Genomic DNA, 21788 nt, shown 5'->3' with positions numbered 1-21788 from the left:
GGGGACAGTTCACATTTTTATGGAATACGCTGACAGAAAAATGCCATGATGAAGCCAGTCTGTGACAACAAAAGTCTACATCTAAGCAGTCAAGATGAGAGCATATCTCCAGTACAGTCAGACACACAGAAGAACCTTGCACTTTAAAGTATGGGACACAAGTTACCAAAGAATTGGTTCTCCCTTGCTTTTCCATAAAGGTTAAGTTCTGAAATTATGTTTAATTACTTGTTCAGTACTCCTAAAACTTACTGATCATAGTGTTCCATACGTTACCCTACCGCTAACTAATATTTGGGTTTCCTAAATGCAAATGGTTCCCTCATCACCAGCATGAAGTAGTCAGAAGGTGGGCTGTGTCTAGTGCTTGAAAATACACTTTTCAGTAAACAGGAAAATATTCCCCAAAGCAGGCTTCAGTTGCTTGTTTCACTTAACAGAGGAAACAAAATTACTTGTTACACAAAACACTAGCTTCACRCAAACACTGCCTTGGAAAGCGCACTAGAGCACAAGGTTAGGGAAAAGTGTTTCATGTTTCATAATGTCTACAAAACAGAAAGGCTTCTCAATCGCCAGTTAACAGCTTCATGACCAAGAGAAAACAAGCACACTTCTCCTTTCCAGAAGCCCAAGTTTACCTGGCAGACAGCAGTCGGGGACCGTGATAAAAGATGACTCACTAGACTGAAGGTTCTGAAGGCCTGGAAGAGCTTCGCTGCCACTTCCCTTTCAAGTAGCAACTAAATTGCCTTCATTTTTCATCAGGGCAGTTCTTATACATCTCAGCCCTCCTCAACTGTCAGGAGTTTAGAAAAACTATCTTCTCCATTTCACACAAGTCAAGAGCAGCAAGAACCAGATAATCCGAAGTATCTTCTCCACTACCTTTTTCCTTTTTCCTTTTTTTTTAATTCAGAGAAATCCAAACTGTATGATAACCACATCAAAAGTAAAAATACATACAGATACATACATATTTATAGTTTCACAAGAACATATTTAGATGACTTACCTCTTTGTAGTAATTTTTCTGCCATTAACTATTTTAGTTGAAGTTGATACTGATTTGAAGTTACCCATCCCACTGCCGCCAAATGACGTAGAGGAGAACGAAGTGAGGCCTCCATGTCCCAATGAACCAAAGGAAGTAAAACCTATTGGGAAAAAAAGTTGACATGAAAGGTATTTGACTAAAGACATGTATACTTGCATGACTGTGAGATCCAAATATATCAGCTGCTTGGACTACATCCTAGCTTCAGGGTGTCCTTGTTGGTTGTGTCAACACAAGCACCACTGAGCATGTGAGGATAAAATATATGCCTCCAGCCCCATTTATTTCTCCCATATGGGCCCACAGTTCAGGTTCCTGGTGCAGAGCCTTGTCCAAAAACTGCTCCACACCTTCCTTGAAGAAAAGGCATTCAAGTCTGTCAGCTGAACTCAGCCATTATATCATTTTTTCCCCCTTAAGGTAAAAGTAGGAACTTTAATAAGTCTGTTTTTTTTCCCCTCCATTTTRATATAAATTTTGGGATGCTTTGAGTTAGCAGACAGAAGAAGTTTTGTACCAATAACATCCCAACTAAAACCCAGAATCTTAATACTTGAAAGAATGCTGGCTACCGGCAACTCTCACCAACTTCCGAGATACAAATGTTAAACTTCAGTGTTCCAGCTGAGTACCCCAGAACTGACACTAAGTAACACCCATAGGTTTTAGGCACACATTTCCCTGGTGTATTTTCAGGACCATAAAYTAAGATCATCACACCAACACTGAAAGGCAAACAGATCAAAAACAACTCTAAAGCACAGAGAAACTGTAGCACCAAAAGTTAAGAACACAATAAATTTTACTTTTCAGAGGTTTGTTTGCTTTTCATGAACTTTCAGGTATACCAAACACTGTAACTGAGTGTTAGGTGTTCTGCTTAATCAGAAGGACTTTTCAGAGAGCAGTTTTAACYGAAAAATAGCCTTAAAATTCGCTGAATTAAGGCAGCAACTTTTAAAAAAAGAATTTATCAACTTATTTCATTGAGACTCCCTGTGAACAAATAATGCCCTCACTGTGAAACTTTGTGATATTTACCTGTGTCAAATGAAGAAAAACCACTTCCAAAAGCAGGGAATCCACCAAAGGCAGAGAAAAATGATCCACCACCTCTGTTTCTGCTTCCCCTTGGACTCCGTCTGCCCCTGAAAAAGTCCTCAAAAGGATCTTCTACAAAACAGAAAAAACACATTTAAGAGGGCAGTCTTACTGAGCAATTGCCATATCTAATAATTATGGGTTCTTCAATTAAAAAAAAAAAAACCCTGTTACAGATAAGACTATCATCTTCCTTTGAAATATTTGATGCCATTCAGTTAAGCAGTCCACTAAAAGGGCAATTTCTATGCTCCTTTTAGACTAAGTTCTGTCTCCCTTTTAGACCTCCAAACAATTTTTAAAAGTAGTTGATTTCCTTATTTTAGCTGTTTACTATTAAAAACTGTAAATACTAATGCAAACTCTTGTTCATTTATCAATGTAATAAAAGCCATAAGAACTGCACAAATAGTATATATACACAGCGTAGTACACTGCAGGTATGGTAAAACATATACATATTTATTTGAAGTTAACGATGTCCAATCGGTTAGCATTTGAGAGATTTAAAACTTTTTAGAGGCATCTAGAGGCAAAGTCACTGTAAGGCAAGTCCTTCATCTACTTCTCTACAGAAATCCCTACTGTCAAAGGGAGGTTTTCCCCCAAACATAGAATGAAAAGTAGCACTGCAGACAAAACTAAACTTACAGAATTTGAATTTAACAAGTCTCATGCTATCACACCCAGGTACCCAAACTTTCTGGCTTATTTCTGTTCAAGACTTACTGTTGACCAATGTAATGAGGTCCCTGCAAAGCAACTTCCAGAAATGCTACTTTAACCAAGTGAAATATAAAAAGAGCAGTCAGGGACTGATGACTCATAATCTTAAAGTGATCTAAGAGATCATTTATTTTAGCAATAGCCACATTAGGTACCTCAAACACACATGCTCTGGTGCACATTTAGGTAGCAAAGGAGGTTTGTGTACTGTATCCCGAAGAAGCATGCAGGCCCTACTGAACTGAAAGGTTGGGCAGCAAGAAGGAAGATAKAGAGAAAAGGGTCATGAATAAAATACTATTTCAAATTCAAGTACAACACTTATGTCATTCAGAACAGCAGCAGTTATCCATTCCATTTCTCAACAGGAAGACAACAGTCTCTTTCTAAATATACACATACACACACACACACATATGTATATATATTAACAGACACACAAGCAATCCATATTTTACTTAAGAGTAACAAAATTTTCCTAAAAAAATAGGAAAGTTATTACTCGAATTATCTGAAAACACCATTTTACTAGGGCTCTTAAAATGAAAAGAGCAAAATATAAAACTGCAATCATGTAACAGATATTCAGTAAAACCTAACATACTTCTGTTAAATCCAGAAGTTTGAGCTTCATAAATACTCTTTCCATCAATCCAAACTTTCCCAGAACCAGTGCAGTACAGTACTAGATGATTTTTACCAAGTTTTCCACGTGTGGATTTAACATTGAAAGATAACATTTTTAAACACTGATCAGAATAAGCTACACCATACTGAAAAATGCAGAAACTGCTGAGAGCAGTAAGAGAAGTATGAAAACAAGATAAGACTTTACTGCCCAACTGTTCAGAACTACAAATTGACAGAGCGAACATCAGAGAAGTAGTATTTATTCCACTTCCGTTAGCACTGCAAAAATCCAAGCTGATTTACAATAAATCACCAACATAACACAGTAGCGATGATAATAAAACAAGCAAGCTGAGAACAAAGAGATTTTAGCTACCACTTAAGTTTCGGTTTACACTCGATTACTTAACATAAATGACATGTTGCAACATATTTATGCTGAACGAAGACAGCCTCTGGGGTCCAAACACATACTCCCATCAATGAAGATATAAAAGGCCAGCAAAAAAAGTAGCCATAGTTATTCAGTAAAACAAGAGAGGAACAAACTTCATCTTACACACAGTCAATGAGCAGATATTAAGGTTTTTTCTTCCTCTTTTTTTTTTTCCCCAGATTCTTGTGTTCTAGCTTTTTTTTTTTTTTTTTTTTTTAAATGCAGAGCAAGCTTATCTTCAATATAAGATGACCTGGTTTTACCTTTAAAATAAAAAAAACAAAACCAACTCTTGGCACAGAAATATAGGAACCTACCACAAAATTAGTATTTCCAAAGCAAGCACTATATCTTAAAAAAAGGTATTTAAGACTAGCATATTAACTAGCAAGTAAAACCACTGCAGTTAATAGTTGTGCAGTACAATTTATTCTTGCTAGAGTGACTCATAAGTTAGCTATGAAGGTCATTCACTCACGTGTACAAACGGTCTATATTACATTACTCCCACTGTTAAGCTTTCTATTTATAGTCCAATTTTTCTTCAGTTACCTGGAGTTAAAATAAAAACAAAACAATCTGCAATGTAAACTTTGAGTTTAGAAACCTCCACACTGTCAGCCTATTCTACAATGCCAATCTTTCCTTCTCTGTCTGCACAACAGCAGCAGAAATGCAGATTTTTTTAAGGGTGGATCATAGAATCTCCCAGAGATCCCCGCTATTAACTGGACTTCTAAATGGATTATAACTTTGCCAATGCCTAGTGACGCAAAAACTTAACCTAGACTTGGACATGCCTTACTAGACTTTGGCAACCTTATACAGCAAAGAAAGAGGTCAATACTCCACTTCAGCAAGTGTTCTAGCCTTGAGGGATTTCTGTTTGCAACCCTGCCACACACAAGAGCTAATAATCCTCCAACACTGTTCCAGTAACCCTCTCCAAAAAACAAGATATCCAAACCACTCCTACAGTTGACTAAAGAATCCTGTGTGGCCTCTGCAAGACAGGGATTTTTCAGAGCTGGGAAGGTGGGCAGGGCTTTCCTAAGGGAACATTCCCTCCCCTTATGACTATGCCTACACCCATCCAGGTACAGTATGCAGAGAGTGCCAAAAAAATTGAGGGGAGGAGGCAGTAAAAGGGTTCTGCACTGTCACTTGTTATATCCACCACCAACTACACATTAGTATAGCAACCTTACAACCTCTAGGACCTTACTTATGCTTTTAGTCCATAAATCAGGGTGATGAATAGCACAACTCCACGGAATAACAACATTTCAGCCTGGTAGGTCTATTTTTGTGATTTAACAGAGCCTTTCCCTGCATGATAACCTTTTTGTATAGATGGCTTTTCCAGAATGGTTCAAAAGAAATGCATATCACAAAATCAGTCATTTATTATGACCCCTCTTATGACAGTCATTTTTGTGCAATTTACAATCCCTGTAATTTTTTTACTGGATGTTTGAAGCAGCACAAAACCCCTTCTAAAAAAAGGGGGAAAATATTATATAAATAGTATGTATTTAAAAAGCTTCAGAAAACCCAAACGCTGGGGCAGTTTCACCTTAGTACCTAAATTAGAGTAAATACTTTATCAGAACCTTGTGGGAGGATTAAAACACCGGATTCTGTTTCATCGGAAATGTTGCAGCACAGTTCCAAGATAAAAGCTGTAAAACAAGGATAAAGACAGACCAAAAGGGGAGAAATTTCTAGGCAGACAGTGAGATGGGCTTCTAGTGGATCAACGACATGAACTGAGATGCTTAATCAAAGAACTCATGACACAATGAAGGACTGCAGGGCTCTTGCTGTTACTAGGTAGGAAGACTGCAGTTCCAGAAGCCAGGAAGTTGATGTGAAGGTAGGAACATGAATGGAGGGAAGATAAAACCACCAGCAATGCAAAAGATTGTAGATTAATACCCATCTGAAAATTCTGAAGTTAGAGGTAACACGTTCCCAGAAGAGTTTACTTTTATCAGAAAAAAATTTGCACTAATTCAAATGCACAGCCACTGCTGCTTTCATCTGGGTAAAACATTAAAACACCTCACTGCATACCATGGAATCCTACCTTAAGCTTCTGTCGTCATGCATGAGGAAAGAAATTAACTTCAGAACAAATCGGTAACACCACTAAATATCTCACCACGGTTCAAAATGAGGACTCTCAGGAGTCTACAGCTGTAACACAGAAACAGCATTTTCTCACTCTGAGCAATATGATCCAATCACAGACTACTACTAAAAACAAGTGGACCTAGTTGTTGTTCTTCAGCGGTTCTTCCTGCCTTGCAATCATGGAACTGCATGGCAAGTTGCATTAATTCAGTGATCTAAAAGAAAGCACTAATAGCTTGCATCCTTAGCTTTCTGTTGCATCCATGAGCTAATCTGACCCAGTACTGGCAAAACTGGCAGGTCTGACAGAAAATGGACAGAAAAGGACAACAGAGTGGGGGAAGGAAAGGAAGAAGGCAAGCACAAAACCCTTCCATAATTCAGTTAAATTTCATGATATTCATTGTTCATTCAATCCATCTAAGGCATTAGCTCAAATCATCACAGGACAGCCTGAACTGGGAAGATGCTTTCAGCACTACTGCCGGATTATCCCTGATGAAAGTGTTAAGCACGTTCCAGGGCAGTGCTGTCGTTCACAGCCAGAAAGCAGGAGTCAAGAAAACCTGTGCACTGTCAGCAAACGTTCTCTCTCACGCACACGCTGCTGCAGCTAGAGACGTTAATAATCTTCTAAGGACAGCATTCAAAGGAACATTACTCTGTATAAGCAGGATCTCTGTTCAGTCACCACTCACTGGACCATCTGCCAACCAGGCACCTTTATTCTTTGCAATCAGAGCCCCACTAATACCTCTGCCAAAACATGACACTGAAGAAAAGCTGAACACCTGTATTACAGGTGCAGGAAAATGACAACATAACTGCAATGCACTGAGCAAAGTAATGCTGAAAGGCTGTTCCGGCCCTTCCAAAAGGGAGCAGTCAAGCTGAACTGCATTCAGTGTTACAGTCCGCAGTGTTTCAGTAAGCCAAGGGGGGTACATGCTGCCTGCTCACCATCTTCTCTTTACATCAAAAGCATCCTATAAGTGACGGAACAAAACACAGAAGAACCGAGTATAACAAATTTGTGACTGAATAAGGTGCTTACGCAAAAGGCTATAGATGTATGATATATATAACAAAACATGATTCTCAGAGTAGGCATTTCCATCTTGTCTGCTATTCAAAAAAAGTTTTGAAGGTACAGACTTGCAGGAATTAGGCCCAGAATCTCATGCTAAGTTCTGGACTATATGCAAAGCACAATAAAGCATATCACCAGAACTGCGCAGTGAGGCCACCAAAACCTGCAGACAATTTGCATGGAAATAGTTTCTTCCTTAACTACAAAATAAACATACTGTTGATACTGCTTACTCAGAGGAGATACTAAGATGCTGTCACAAATACTGTTGATTCACCTGTTTATAGTGTTTTAACATGGTCTTTTACAACTGCTCATTTCCACAAGTTACATGTCAAACACGCTTACCTCAGTTATTTAAGGAAGGTTACCAGTAGAAGTATCATAGCATTTCAAAGTCTTTATAATGACTTACAACAGATATCCTAGGATTAGTAACTTCCTCAGAGGGAAGACTTAAAACACTACCTTTGAATTCCATCTATACCATAATTACATGGATGTTAGGATATGGTAAGTCCAAATCTACACAGCATTTAATATTTATTAGATTGCTGCCCAAATGCTCAGGCGCACCTTAAAACTGGAGGAATCTTCCACTGCCATTACCTGCGCTGCTCACTTTGTACTAAGTCCAGCACTTGTCAGAATCTCTGAAGACTGATTTAACTCACTAGCCATCCAGGAAAAACAAACAAACAATAAAAACAAACACTCCCCCCCCACACACACAAAAAACAGAATTTTCCAAAGGACTAACTAGCTGAACCAGCTCCCAGATGCACACAACAAACACAGAAGTTAAGTGAAGGTATAGGAAGGAACGCATTTGGCCAATATGCTGTCAAACAGCTCCTCAACACATCTAAATGGACGTTAGTCAAAGATCATTCAAATTTTAAGTCAGACATAAGAATTTGGACAATGGTCTCCTCCCTTTCAGCAGCAGACACTATATGTTAGCAGAGCCACAGCCCCTGTTCCACAGCTTCCCAACAGATAACGCTATCTGGGTGAGATGATTCCTGCAATGTAAATACACTCTCTGAATACAACAGCAGTTCTGTCTGAAAATTCATTCTAGTAAGACTTGGGTCATTCAGTGAATAACTATAATCTAAGGCTGGTGCTTACAAAATACAGCTGTGCCCATTCATGCCAAAGCAATGAACAAACATGCAAATGTCAGAGCACGCCAGAAATGCCAAAGGTTGTTAATTTGTGTCAAGAAAAAGATTAATTACAAAGAGGACATTGTTGTGCAGGATGGCTTTAATTGAAAGCCTTCTCCACTTCAATTTTAAGAAATGAGTTGACTAACAAATATATTTTGCATTAGAACACCTAAACATCATAATTATCATAAAATGGAATTACATGTGCATTAAGGTCACAGTCTGACTGTTAAGCAAACCTTTTGCCCCCAAAAGAGTTTTATCTATACAGCAACAAATTTTAAATTGATCATTAAAACTTTCCATCTCAGGATAAGAGAAGCTGAAATTTCTACCCTTGACTCTGCCTGTTAGTCACTTGCTGTCCTTGAGACTAAAACGCTAATGAAACCATCCCATTTCTGCAACAGCATCCTAAAATACAGATCATATAAAATACGATATGCAATGATTACTGCACATAGATTTTCCTTTTTCCCCTCAGGCAAAGACTCCTTAGCCTGGACGCTTAAAGTAACTTACTATACTTTTCAGGAACACTAGCATATCATTTTATGTAATCAGTGTTACAGCAGTCAATCTGCAAGAATTCTGCTGTTTGATGGAACCGAACTACATATACACACACACGGCTAGCTAGCCATACAAAGGTGTTAGTTTAATTTTACCTTTGTTTTCCAACAGTATAGATTTTTGAAAACTAAATTAATCAGGTAACTAGAATTCTGAACAGAAAACTCCACAGAATGCACAATAAGGGTTTAAATGCCTTATCCGATCTTAAACTTAGATTAAAATATATCCTGAATTCTACTCCACAGACTAAGAAAAACATTTATTAAGGCATTTATTAAGTACTATCTCAGAAGGTACCGTGGGAATACTAAGTGTTTAAACACACTACAGCAAAAATGCTGAGATTATAAACTATGCAGGAAAAGACTCCACAGAGAGACTCCTCTAACAGCCATCATCAAAATCTAGAGAGGACATCCCTTCTGGAGTAACTTAGCTACACATTTGATCATAGAGAAAGAACATTTCCTATTGGGATTCAGTTGACTAGACACACCCAGGCATCTAATGCCATTTGATATGCCCTAGAACATCCTGCCTAGCTTCTAACTACTGCTGCTGAAGGTTAATGGTCTCCTACTGTCCATGTGGTCTCCTACAGGTCCTATAGGTTCCAGGCCATGTTGAAAATACCCAGGCCTCTTAGATATCCTAGGCCATCTCAAATGGCACCACATGCCTATGTATGAAGCTCAGCGTATATACAAGATGACTCAACTATTCACGAGTTGTCTGCACCACTTAATTGCCTTCCAGGTTAATTTTGTGCCCCTGTGATGTTCATTCCATCACTTCAATATAATGCCTCACTGATAATCCCTTCCAATACATAACCTTTTTTGAAGTGAGAATCTGAAAGGCCTCTAAACCAAAACCAAGTCAATTCTTTAAGAGTCCAGAATCACAGTCAGTGTTTTTGCCTACACCAAAACAGGATACAGTTTCTATTCCTCACAACGCTTGGATGAGAAACCCTTAAATGAATAAATACACTTCCATTACCAATACAAGAAAAAAAAAAAAAGAAAAAAAAACACACAGACCACATTGGAACACAAATGGCATCACATACAAATTGAGTATGTGGTAGTTTAATTATAAAACAAACCTATCAAAAATGAGAAATCAATCCCTATATTAAGATTAACCACTCAGTTCAAATATCAAAGGGTAGTCAAAGATTCAAAGAGCTATAGCATGATGAATACCAAGCAAACAACATTGATATTTCAAGGCAGTACTTTCTGATACATACAGTAGTATCACATTCTGCTGTCACTATACTACAACATACTTTTCCTTTCCCCCCATTATAAGATTGTCACATGCCTATACAAAGAGACTGAAAATTATCATTTAAAGTTCAGTAGGAAAAAGCAGATCCTGCTGTAACAAGATGTCACAGAAAGTGAGCCCACATGCCTCAAGAGTTACAGAGCTGATCTTCTGTCATATTATCATATCAAGTTAAAAAAAGATAAGTAGTAGCCTTTGTGCACCCTTACTTTTACAAAGTATTTGCCTGCAAATCAGAGAAGAGAAATTCTGACTGGCTGGGCCAGAGCAAAACAAAAAGTAAAGTTGTAACTTAATATTAACTTTGCTCGGTTTGGAAGTCTTCAGAGCTGTCTTTAACAGAGCATTATATATTTTTGTTTGAGAGGTCTGAAAGGACTCATCAGTTAAAGGAAAAAAAAAATCACTGAAGAAATCTTCACATATTCTCTTTTCTACATATGAATAGATATGAGAAGTTTTCTTTATAAACAGAGGTAACTGCGTAGTAGTGCAACATAGATCAGTGGAGTTTAAACAGACTGTATTCACAGCACAATTTAGAAATTCTTCACATCCATAAATTTACAGAGATTATGCATCTGAACGCTGCTCTTCACCATATTAAACGGTGATCAGGATATACAGTCCCACCTGCACTCCATGGGCTTCACTCCATTCCACTTTGAACTGTGCAAAAGGTGCAAACATTTTAAAGTACTTATTCAATTTCATCTTTCATTTCACGAACATACATTTATTTATAGAAAGCATGACCCCAGTCTCTATTCAGCTGCTTATAAAACCAATTACGATCTACGTGAGTAGCACCTTAAAAAGTCACGGCTTCATATAAGCCAACAAGTTGAAAATGCCTCATTTTTGGATGAGAAATTCTCTCATTCTTCAGCTGTCCTACCACTATTTCAAGACAGCAGTATCTAGAAGGGCCCTAGTTCAATAAAAATATTCATGTCCTACACAGGATCCTATTGCTTTCTCTTCACACTGTTAAATGCACTACATCTAGCGGAAAGCACCCATACTTTCATTTTGTACTACATTAAACATTGACTTAAATCTTGCAGAGATTGCTTCAAACACTTTCTAAAAAGCTGAATAATTTGTTGAATTATACTTTCCCATATTAGAGAATGTCTTAAGTTTCTTAATTACTGCACAAAAAGAAAAAAGGAAGAAAAAAAAAGAAGAGATGCTCACTTAGTAGCCTTCTGACTAGAAAAATTACAAGAACTTTCTCACTTAGAATCCAAAGCTTAAAACAGGTTTTAGAACTGAGGTAACTGACTGCAGTTCACATACAGTGGAGGTGGCGGAAACGAATTGTTTCAAGGCTAACTGGAGCCTCTGTGACATTTGCTGACTGTGCCAGATTCTTACTCAGCAAGAAACAGAACTTTTGTCACAAGTATTCTTATCTTAAAGCTGACAATTACAGTGATCAACACAATACAGTAGATACCTCAGATAGATAACCCACTTTAAATAAAGCCCTGTTTGTTTGGGGGATGGTTGCTGAAGCATACCTTGATGCCACCAGTGCAAAGGTATGTTTTTTGGTCCACTGTTTCTGCAGGGTAAGATGTATCACTACTCCTCTACAAGCCAGACTAAAACTTCTGCAATCTTTCAGGAAAACTGCAGCAGTAATGGTACCGCCATCTGATGTGCTAGATAGTTATATGCAATACATTGTACAAACTTCCTTGTAAGGAATCCAAAAGGTAATGGTTTTTTTGTTTGTTTTTTTTGTGTTTTTTTTTTTAATCCCATATAATCATCACCATTTAACATGCAAAACTTATCTGCATGGTTCTAATGTTAGTCATGAACACTGACATTTTTAGAGACACCAAGTTAAACTTTTTGCAGGTGTTGTTGAGGTAAAGTACAATAAAAAAAMCACTAACAAAAACAAAGGCTATGTCAGGCCCCTAATAGCAAAAATATGTTTTACCTACACAGTTTAGTAAAAGCTATCTGACTACGAACCAGATGTTTTAAAGTACATTTTACTTATTTTTAAATCTAGGAGCTAGATACTTTCTCCAGCTTCTCCTCACTGGCTTCCTACTCAGCATCTTGCTCAGATATTCTATGCTTTTTTACCACTCATTTGATCTTACACTGACATCCTCTTCCAGTATCCCTTAAGATTCTTCTACTGTGAAAATGCTGAAGGAGTTGCATCTTCCCAGTTCACCCTCTATTTTCCCCATCAGCATACTGCTAGATGCTTCCTCCAGCCTGCCCTCTATTTCTTCTGCTGATCTTCCATTGGATTCTTTCTCTAAATTCTGCTACTGATTCTATATTGGATTCTTCTCCTAGCTGCTCCTCTAATTCCTCAGCTGACCTTTAYTGGATTCAACCTCTTGCTCCTCAAACCCTTTTCTAACCTTTCACGAGAGTCCTTTGACAACCAAGTGATGACCACTAAATAGTAATTGAAGAAAGATATAACTAAAATCTGAGCTGAATTGGCCCAGTAAGGCTCCTAGCCAAGATGGAAAAACTAAAACCTATCTTTCAAAAATACTGATATACACTACTATATCTACATACACTACTGTGCAGATTAATACGAAGACACTGAATAGGAAGAGGTTTGGGGTTTTTTTGTTTGTTTGTTAAGTACTGTTCTTGCAGTTTTCTATATACAACTTTTTAGTTCCTCTAAGTAAATACTGAACATAGGATGTGCTCCCCTTTGTCCATCAGCATTTTGTGCAGTAGAATTTGCACCAAGAGATTGAATGAGAACTAACACTTCTGAAAAGACCTTCATACACCATGCAAGCAATACCACAAGTCAAAAGAGCATCAGCACTATGCCGGAAAGATCACTGTGACAATTTTATCGCATATTGTTTCCTTTAAGTAAATGAAACATGCAGACTTTAAGAGCTATTTATCTGTGCCTTTAAGGGCTTCCTTCCCCCAAGCAAGCATGTGACACAAAATTTAAGAAAGTGTCTAGATTATGAATTGGACAGTTACATTTTAATACAAGAAAATTATGCTTTCTGTAATACAAATTAATACAGAGAGCTATGTTTTAACAGTTCAAGTTATCTAACTTATCCAGTTCAGGAGCTCTCAAAGCTACATTAAATATTTACAGATCACAAAAGGTCAAACTCAGCACAGGAGGTTGAGAAATAATTCCAATATGTATTTTTTCTGTCCAGTGTTCCTTCTAACCTACAGAGACATAGCAACCACGATTTTATGGTTTTTAAAACCATGCCTTCAGACAAAATATGAACTGGCAAGCCAAACCTGTTCTGTACCATCAAATAAACCAAGAAACAGGAAGCAAACAAACATTTTAAACATAAAATAGCAATGTCTACCACCAGTTTTCAGAGCTACTTCTAGTAATTCTTCTAATATTAGATACTTCTGTTTTGCAAGAGTTAAGTTTTAGCCATGATTTAAATGCACTTAACTAAAGGCAGTGGATTAATGCACTTAAATAAAGACTGGATTACTTACCAAAGAAGTCAAATGAAAAGGGGTCCCTTCCACCAAAAAACTCTCTAAAGACATCTTCTGGGTTCCGGAATGTAAATCCAAACTCAAACTGATTATCAAAATGACTTCCCCCTGAAGAAAAAGAAGTTGCATTTCAAATATGCTCACACATTTCCACTAACAAAAAAGTTCAGGCCCATATGGTATTTGAATCGTTTAGGCAAATACAAAAACATTAAAGTTTCTCTAAAATTTCTCTTTCCCTCGCATATACCATTTAACTTAAGTATAGAAAAATACTTTTTATAATGAATTCTCTTTTGTACAATTCCAGATATCAGTAATATCTGTTACCACAAGTAGAAAAGTTGTAAAAACTTTACAATTTCTATTTTCAGGAGATTATATTTTAAGCCCTTGATATAGATATTTCCAGATTCTTGTCTTAAAAAGCTGTAGAAAATAGCTTTCCAGCAGGACATAGGAAACAGAATTGCTAGTTGTCGACATACCTCCACCTCCATTTATTAAGCCTTCTTTTCCATATTTGTCATAGATGTCACGTTTTTTAGCTACAAAGAGAAGTAGTACATTGTGTCAGCGAATAACCACGTTACATTTGGAAAAAAAACCAAAACCACTTAACTGGTATTCTCAGCTAATCATGTTCTCAAAGCTAGCTTATTTAAGCAAGAGCTGACGTGCAACTGGCAAACATTTTTGCTGAGGATTGCCAAAGCCGTTTAGGTACTAAAAGAGCCAATACTAAACTTTAGGCTTATCACCATTTAGTTCTAGAAACTCAGATCCTACTGTATTAGAAACAATGCTGTGGGAAGTTCTGCTATAAGGACAAACCAAAGGAAGTTTCTGTCTTTAAAAGGAATACTACAGTCTTGATCTTTACATAGCTACCATGGAAAATTTTAGGCTGGAAGGAACCTCTAGAGGTCATATAGTCCAACCCCCTCCTCCAAACAAGGCTAATCTCAGTTAATCAAAAATCCACAAGAAAGGGGAAGGAAACAAATTAAGTCTGCATTACTACATAAGATGAGACTGCACAGTTGGTACTGGACTGGAACCTGAAGAGCTTAAACCTGTGGAACATCAACTTATTTTGTATGCACTGCTCCGAAAGCATCAGCCAAAAAATGAGTTATGGGATGTGATTTTAGACTCAATACTAGGATGCTATTCCCATAGGAATCTCTTCAGTGAAAGATGCTTTGAAATTTAAGTAGTATCACTAAAAGAACATGCAGTTGCCTCAAACAACTGCTGAGAAGTAAAACACTCGTGACATAAGGGAATTATGACTTCACATACTAGTCATCATTTACAAGTTATGGAAACTTGCGCTTGTTTCATTTTTTCCTTAAAGCGTGGTACATTTACAGTACATAAAGAAAGAAGGTTAACCTACCCATCAATAAAAAATGACCAAAGTAGCAAGGTGGGCAAACTGCTAAAAAGTAGCAGAAAACAAAGGGATACCTGAGGGCTCACAGAACTGGAAATTCATCTTAAAAACCTAATATTCTTGAAACCACAAGGGAAGAGTTTTCTATGATCATACAATTCTAATGTTCTTCGCATAAGTAAACCCTTACAAAAATATTCTTCTGCTGAAAACCTATCTTTATTCAAGACTGTGATGGTGTCAGAAAACTTCATTAAACCTTCATGACAGCTGAGTGGCTCTCAACCACGAGGTTCAGGATTCAGTTATGTCTTCTGCACAAGACTGTTACAACACCAGTTACTTTGGATTTGGTCCAGCCCCCAAAACAGTCAGCATTTTTAGAAGAAGTTCTAAAATTTTAGCAGTGTAATGTCTCTGAGGAAACTTAAAGATCTGCATACCAACCACACCAGTATCTTGGTTTTACCTTAGTCAAAAATTTGCTTAAGAAGGTTCAATAAACCTGAAAGACAACTATACAATGAATTGTCCATAAACTAAGTTCTGTTTCTCCCATGCCAATTAAATATCAAAACTAAAGAAATAGGGTGACCAAGTCTGCAGCTTGATAAACCAGGCCAAATTCTGAAAGCTAATCTAGATGCTGCTGCTTTAAATTTAGCTTTCCCAAGCTCACTGGTCTCAGGTGAAATCAAGGACACTTCAGAAATAGCTTATAGACAGCTGCAGCCAATTACAGAGAAAAATAATCAAAGTTGTTTAAATCACTTTGTTGTGATTCAGATTGCTTTTGCCAAAACATAAGGAAAAGCTAATGCTACTTTTTAAGCAAAAAGATAGGGGTAAACTATAAGCTGAATTCCTGCACCACATGGGTTAGTCTAAAAAACTGTTTCAAAACAATTCTAAATATAAAGGTTCTCCTGGGTATCACACTTCATTGGATTTATGGAATTCACCCAAACAAAACCCAAATTTTGAGCAAGGTTCACAGAATGCTTGTGCTTTGTAAGGACTAGATAGTATTAATGGAACTAGAAACAGTAGACTATGAAGCCAACTATGAAGGTTGCTGATACTTCAGAGATTGTCTAACCTGCTTTTATTGGTGTATCTTAAAACACAAGCTGGTAAGCCCTTCCCATCCCCCACAGTAAGGCTCATTAAAACATCACAATGCATAAAGCAGCTTACTAGCATTACTCAACAAAATTCCCTAAAGACTAATACCACACAGCCACAGCTCAAGAGCACTGTATACCTGAAGCATAACACTTAACAATTCCCTTATACTTACGGTAACTGTTTTTACCTACTAAGGTAAAATAGATCTTGGTATTCACATACGTCTCTTCAGAAACTCACGCAGAGGGTCTAGGATTTCAACTTCTAGAAGTAAATGTTTTGACTACTCATCTAGGAAGATCCTGAATTTTTAGTTTCAGAATTTCTGATTATTCTTTCTCATCTGCAAGCTTTCCCCCCACCTTTTCTTTCTTCCGGAAAAAAAGTAGTTGAGTTGGATGGTGAACCAAGTTTAAAAGACCCCTTTAAGTGCTATGAATGTTCTCCTCAGCATTGCTAGTGTCATATCTAATAACTAGAGACCTACAGTTCAGAAGCCCTTTCAAAATACTTACCATCTGACAAAACTTCGTAGGCCTCAGCTACTTGTTTAAATTGCCGCTCTGCCTCTTCTTTATTGTCTGGATTTTTATCAGGGTGCCATTTTAATGCCAATTTACGGTACCTAAAAGGAAGAGGGAAAGAGATACAACACTTCAAAACAAAGAAATATGCTATATGGATACACACAAGAAGTCTCAAACAAGTTGTTAGGGATTAAGGTATTTAGAAATTTCTCAGTGCTTTGTATCTTTTCTCCAGACCATCACCAACAAATTTTGCAGTTATGCAAAGAACCATCTACCTGCTTTGCTAAAAGAATGTGGTTTGGGGGTTCTTTTGTTATTCTGAGATCAGTTATTCCCGTGTGTTTCTGATGCTGAACATCTGTTTCTACTGAACTTCTTTGGTGGTATCCACAACTTTATAACATGTATTATTGAAGTATGTTGGKTTTTTTTAATGGATCAATTGCTCCTCTAACAGTACTTCTGAGGCTTTTCTTTTCTTTTTTTTTTTTAAATAAGATCAACCTGATCTACCTGCTTCCCTTTGCTCAATGAAGTTGACAGGTCTAAGAAAAAAGGAAAGAGAAGTAAAGGAGATATTACAAGACCATCCCATAACTTTTCAGCCACAGGCTTCTCCTCAGAGCTCCACAGTCATTCAATACTACAACCAACCAACTTGTGATTAGCATCAAGAGTACTCTTCTGGTACAGACAGAGATGATAAAGTTGCAAGGATACCCCAATTCCAAATTGTGGTAGCATCTAACATCAATGGCATGCGTGTTTGACTGCAGGCTACACCTGCATACAACTCCTACCCTTCGGAGAAATGTTTTAGGCAAAGTGTTCATAACTACTCAGAAGGACAGAGCTAAGTTTGCACCAGAAGGTGCTTTGGAGTGTTTTACGGAGTCATATGAGAACACAGTTCAAACATTCGAGTTTACAAAGTATCAGCAGGAGTTGCCCAAGAAAAAGGGAAGGGGGGGGGGGCAGGAAACCTGTCACACACTAGGGCAGTTTGATTAATCAAGCTCAGGTGCCTAGGAGAGGGGCAAGAGAGAAAGACAGTACTTCCAGGTCACTGGGAACTGCAACTAACTGTCAAACATTTTTGTTATATTAGAAAATTCTACTACAGGAATATTTCCTCCCAACTGTTTGTGGAAAACTAAATGGAATCTTTTAAAGATATGTTACAAATATCTATCTTAAAACAATACATAAAGAGTAAGTCTAAATTAAGAACTGTATTAAATTTCTTCGAATGTTCCTAAATTAAATGGGGTGTTCACTTTTTTATAGTAACAGATGTTCAGTCCATTAAAATCTAAGCACAGAAGGCAGACCTCATCTGATGAAAGAGCTAGTTTTCAAAAAAGTAGCATGCTAAATACTTATTAACCCCTTAGGAAGAAGTATTATTCTCAGCAAAACAAGCTAGTTCACTGCAAAAGGAGTGGAAGGCTAGTAGCTCCTCCTTCTGTGGCCGAATGGAAGCTATCACTGCCTGTACCGTATCAAATTTCGAGGCACAGTGACCAAGACCAGTGACTAACATCATTTTCACTTTAACAGTACCCCGGATTTTTCTCCCAATTTCACAAAAATGAGTGAATGCTTTTTCTTCMGACCACTGAGTATTTCTCTATGAGTGAAAGTATCACCCAAATGATTACTAATCATGCTAGTATTGATAACAAAATAAGTATCCAAAGACCATGTGATTATATTTATTCATCAAAATACATAGCTTTTACGAGATATACCAAACTGATATACCAAACTGATACTTACGCTTTTTTAATATCTTCTGGTGAGGCATGCTTTTGCACTCCCAGAACTTCATAGTAATCCACCATGTTTCAACAGTTGTCTTGGTTAACAACAGCTGGTCTTTAAAGTCCTGCAACAACAAGAACTTGTAAAGAAAACTTGTACAGTAATGCTACTTCATAAAAATCAGATAGGAGCCTAGTGTCTTCTGGTAGCAAACTTGACCTTATAGAGCTGCTTGGTTTTATAAATTCAGATGTTCCAGACACACATGCACACAAAATTATCTTATTCCAGGTTGACAGATCAAATGATTACTTTGGTTGTAATTTTATGTTCTTTAATTCCACTGATACACAGTGTAAAAAGATTTACCTGAACAGGAGGTCCCTGTATCACATTATGCAAAAAAGCTAGCTCTATCAATACATTAGGAGGAATATGCACAGTGTGTCATCATTTTAAACATATAAATATCTTCTGAATGCAAAACAAACTATATATCAAGTTCACCCTCTGGCACCTAAGTCACCTCTTAAGGACATATGAGCATAACAAAAACTGCAATATTTCATATCTGCTTTTCAAAATATTACTTCCACTGTGATGCTCCCTTCAAGAAAAGCAAAGAGTGTGCAATTCTCAGAAATCTGAAGTTGTATCTAGTCTCCAATTAGCCTTCCTTATATTCAGACATTCAAACTTGACAGGAAAATTGTAAGGCCCCCCCCATTTTTTTTTTTTTTTACCAAAGTTACTAAGTTCCATTTTCTTCCTTTATGTTTATCAACATAAAATATATAGCCAGACTATCAAACTATAAGGTTAACCAAACAACCCAAAGAAAGGAGGCATCTTGTTGAAAGCAAAAACAACAACAGCAACTGATTCATAGTATTTCTTAGTATTAGAGGATAAAATTCACAAGTTTCACAAGAGCCCTAAGAAATCTACACGTTAAAAGAAAAAGCATCGGCCTTCTCCAGCTTAAAGAGTGACAGTTTCCTGGTCAGTACTAAAGGACAGTTATCAGGAACAGTCATACTAACCATTATTTCAACTAAATGATCCCTAAGACTAAAGAATCTTGCTAAAAATTTCAACAACAATCTCCTACTGTTAAGCTTCCCGTCACTGTAACAAGTTTCCATTCTGCCAAGACCTCCAACCAGCTTTCCGCCCTACTACTCTCACAGGTTAGTTTCATCAACAAAGCAACACTGACCTTGTCCCTCAGTTATCAACTCCCAGAAGATAAAATTTTTATTTTATACTTTTTATACTTATAGGAGAATACAGAAAAATTTATTATCCAGGTTTTCTTAACCATGTGTCAGGAGCAAAAATTCCCTGAAATCACTACCCCCCCCCCTTATATCATCCAGTACTTTTCATTTTAACACCAGGCAAAGTCTAATTTTCTAGTTCTTTTACATAAGCCCTCATAGAATCAACTATAATATATCCCAGCTAAGTATTCTGAAATTAACTTATTATACTAGTATTACACATATCTTTCAACATACTGGGACACAAACATTAAAGAGAGACTTCCTTTTAAAATGATTCGTACATCTTCAAAATACATTGCTGTTGTAGGTTAAAGCCTAATTAACTTTAATGAAGGATGTGGCTACATAAACATTTCAAGTGGCAATGCCAGTTTAAGAGCTAACTTGCCACATTACCTCTCCTCTCCAAACTACTTAGAGAAACGAGTGTTGGAGTAGCAACATGTTTTAAAAACTTGACTAAACGCAGGCCAAAACAACACATCTAGTTCACTCTATAATCCCACAAACACATAGGACATTGAAGCATAGTAAGTGAAGAGACCTCACTTTGACTTTGCCACTTGAAGAAATCTGCACACTATGTCCTTCCTGTTTATTTCAGTGTTGTGACTGACATGGGGAAGGTAAGTCAGACAGTTAGAGACAGGTACATTAAACTGAACACTGAGTATGCCAATACTAATATAATAGGAGGCTTGCATACTTAAAGATAGGGACTAACAAGAAATATCCCAAGATATTTGTAATCAGCTGGCCGAGCTAGATTTATTGTTTCCCAAACAAAAATTATTAGAACAGCTCTGAATACAGAGGCCAGGAGCATGGTTACCATGGGTTAAATATGTTATCAAACCATGTACCAGTCATCAAACCAGTTATGAGTAATAGCATATATGGGACATGTAGTTTATAAAAAGAAACCAAAAGCAAAGTCTCTAGACTTTTAGCTACAGGACTGCTCTGGTATTAGTAGTTTGCCCAGAAGCACATCAGTATCATGAAGCTTTTCATACCATTTCTGTAAAATAAATAAATAAATTAATTAAATTTAATTAAAATAATAATAATCTAGTATGTGTCAAGTTCAAGGCTAGAGGTCAGAGTCCACCCTAACAAGAGATAAAAAGCCTAAAATCAGAGAGCTAACAGCAGGAAGCTACAACACAAAAACATGTACCATGCTTTAAGAAAAAAACAACATGGAGAAAACACCTAAAAGTCAAGACTGGTATTAGTATTCCCCTCAATTTAGACAGGTGTCTTAAAGGTAAAATTCAAACATCAATCTTCTAGCTAGAGCGAGGCAGGTGAAAAAGCAATCATCTTAAGTGTAAAAATAGATCACAACTTTTCCATATGCAATTAGGGAACTCTGCTCACACAGGTAGTCATATTGATTTTAACAGAGATTTATTTGGATACTTCAGCTGGTCAATTGTTTAAACAGCAAGTGCTCCAATGTCAAAAGTTCAGATTCAGTACACTGACTTTTACACATATACCAATATATTCTAAATAAAGGAGCCTCAAGTTTGAACTAAATACGAGCACTGCAGCAACATGACTAGCTCTTGCTAGAGCACTTACTCTGACAAAGATTTTATTAACCTTAAGAAGCAACTACTCTAAGAACAAAGGGATTATTTGTTTCAAAGAAATGTCTGCAGATTGCATATTCTACTTTTTGTAGGTTTGGTACTGCTCAGCTCTTACTTTCTACAAGGATAAAGTCTGAAATTATAGCAAGCCAACAGCTTTCTAAGGAAACCAAAAGGTGTTTATATTCTCCCTCTCTAATCAAATGTTTAGGAGACAGTTCATCTGCAATTCATCATTATTTTTACCTGCTAATTATCAGAAGCACAAACTGCACTGCTATGCTTTTAGATATCCTGAAAACATTTTCTTCTGTGTGAAAAAGTTTTAATGATACTCACATGAAGAAAATTTATCT

The 21788-nt window shown here is 37.0% G+C and overlaps 1 protein-coding gene across 8 annotated transcripts in view; it reads right to left on the bottom strand.

The window, feature by feature from the left end:
* The window catches only part of DNAJB6 (DnaJ heat shock protein family (Hsp40) member B6), a 61639-nt gene that overhangs the window by 32414 nt on the left and 7437 nt on the right, over positions 1-21788 (bottom strand). For 4 of the 8 annotated variants that reach the window (XM_026069262.1, XM_026069264.1, XM_026069265.1 and 1 more), the window contains exons 2-7: positions 18561-18669; positions 16767-16876; positions 14213-14272; positions 13722-13832; positions 2099-2230; positions 1016-1157 (exon numbers count right to left, since the gene is read on the bottom strand). In XM_026069262.1, coding sequence (XP_025925047.1) covers positions 1016-1157; positions 2099-2230; positions 13722-13832; positions 14213-14272; positions 16767-16876; positions 18561-18625 — 620 coding nt within the window. In that variant the 5' untranslated portion in view covers positions 18626-18669. Of the gene's footprint in view, positions 1-641; positions 931-1015; positions 1158-1756; positions 1783-2098; positions 2231-4145; positions 6150-13721; positions 13833-14212; positions 14273-16766; positions 16877-18560; positions 18670-21788 lie in introns of those variants that run through there. The other 4 variants (XR_003254100.1, XM_026069266.1, XM_026069267.1 and 1 more) reach the window with 4 other exon arrangements.

The sequence above is a fragment of the Apteryx rowi genome, unplaced genomic scaffold, assembly GCF_003343035.1.
Source record: "Apteryx rowi isolate R43461 unplaced genomic scaffold, aptRow1 scaffold_29, whole genome shotgun sequence".
Lineage (NCBI taxonomy): Eukaryota > Metazoa > Chordata > Aves > Apterygiformes > Apterygidae > Apteryx > Apteryx rowi.
This window is presented reverse-complemented; position numbering and strand designations above follow the sequence as displayed.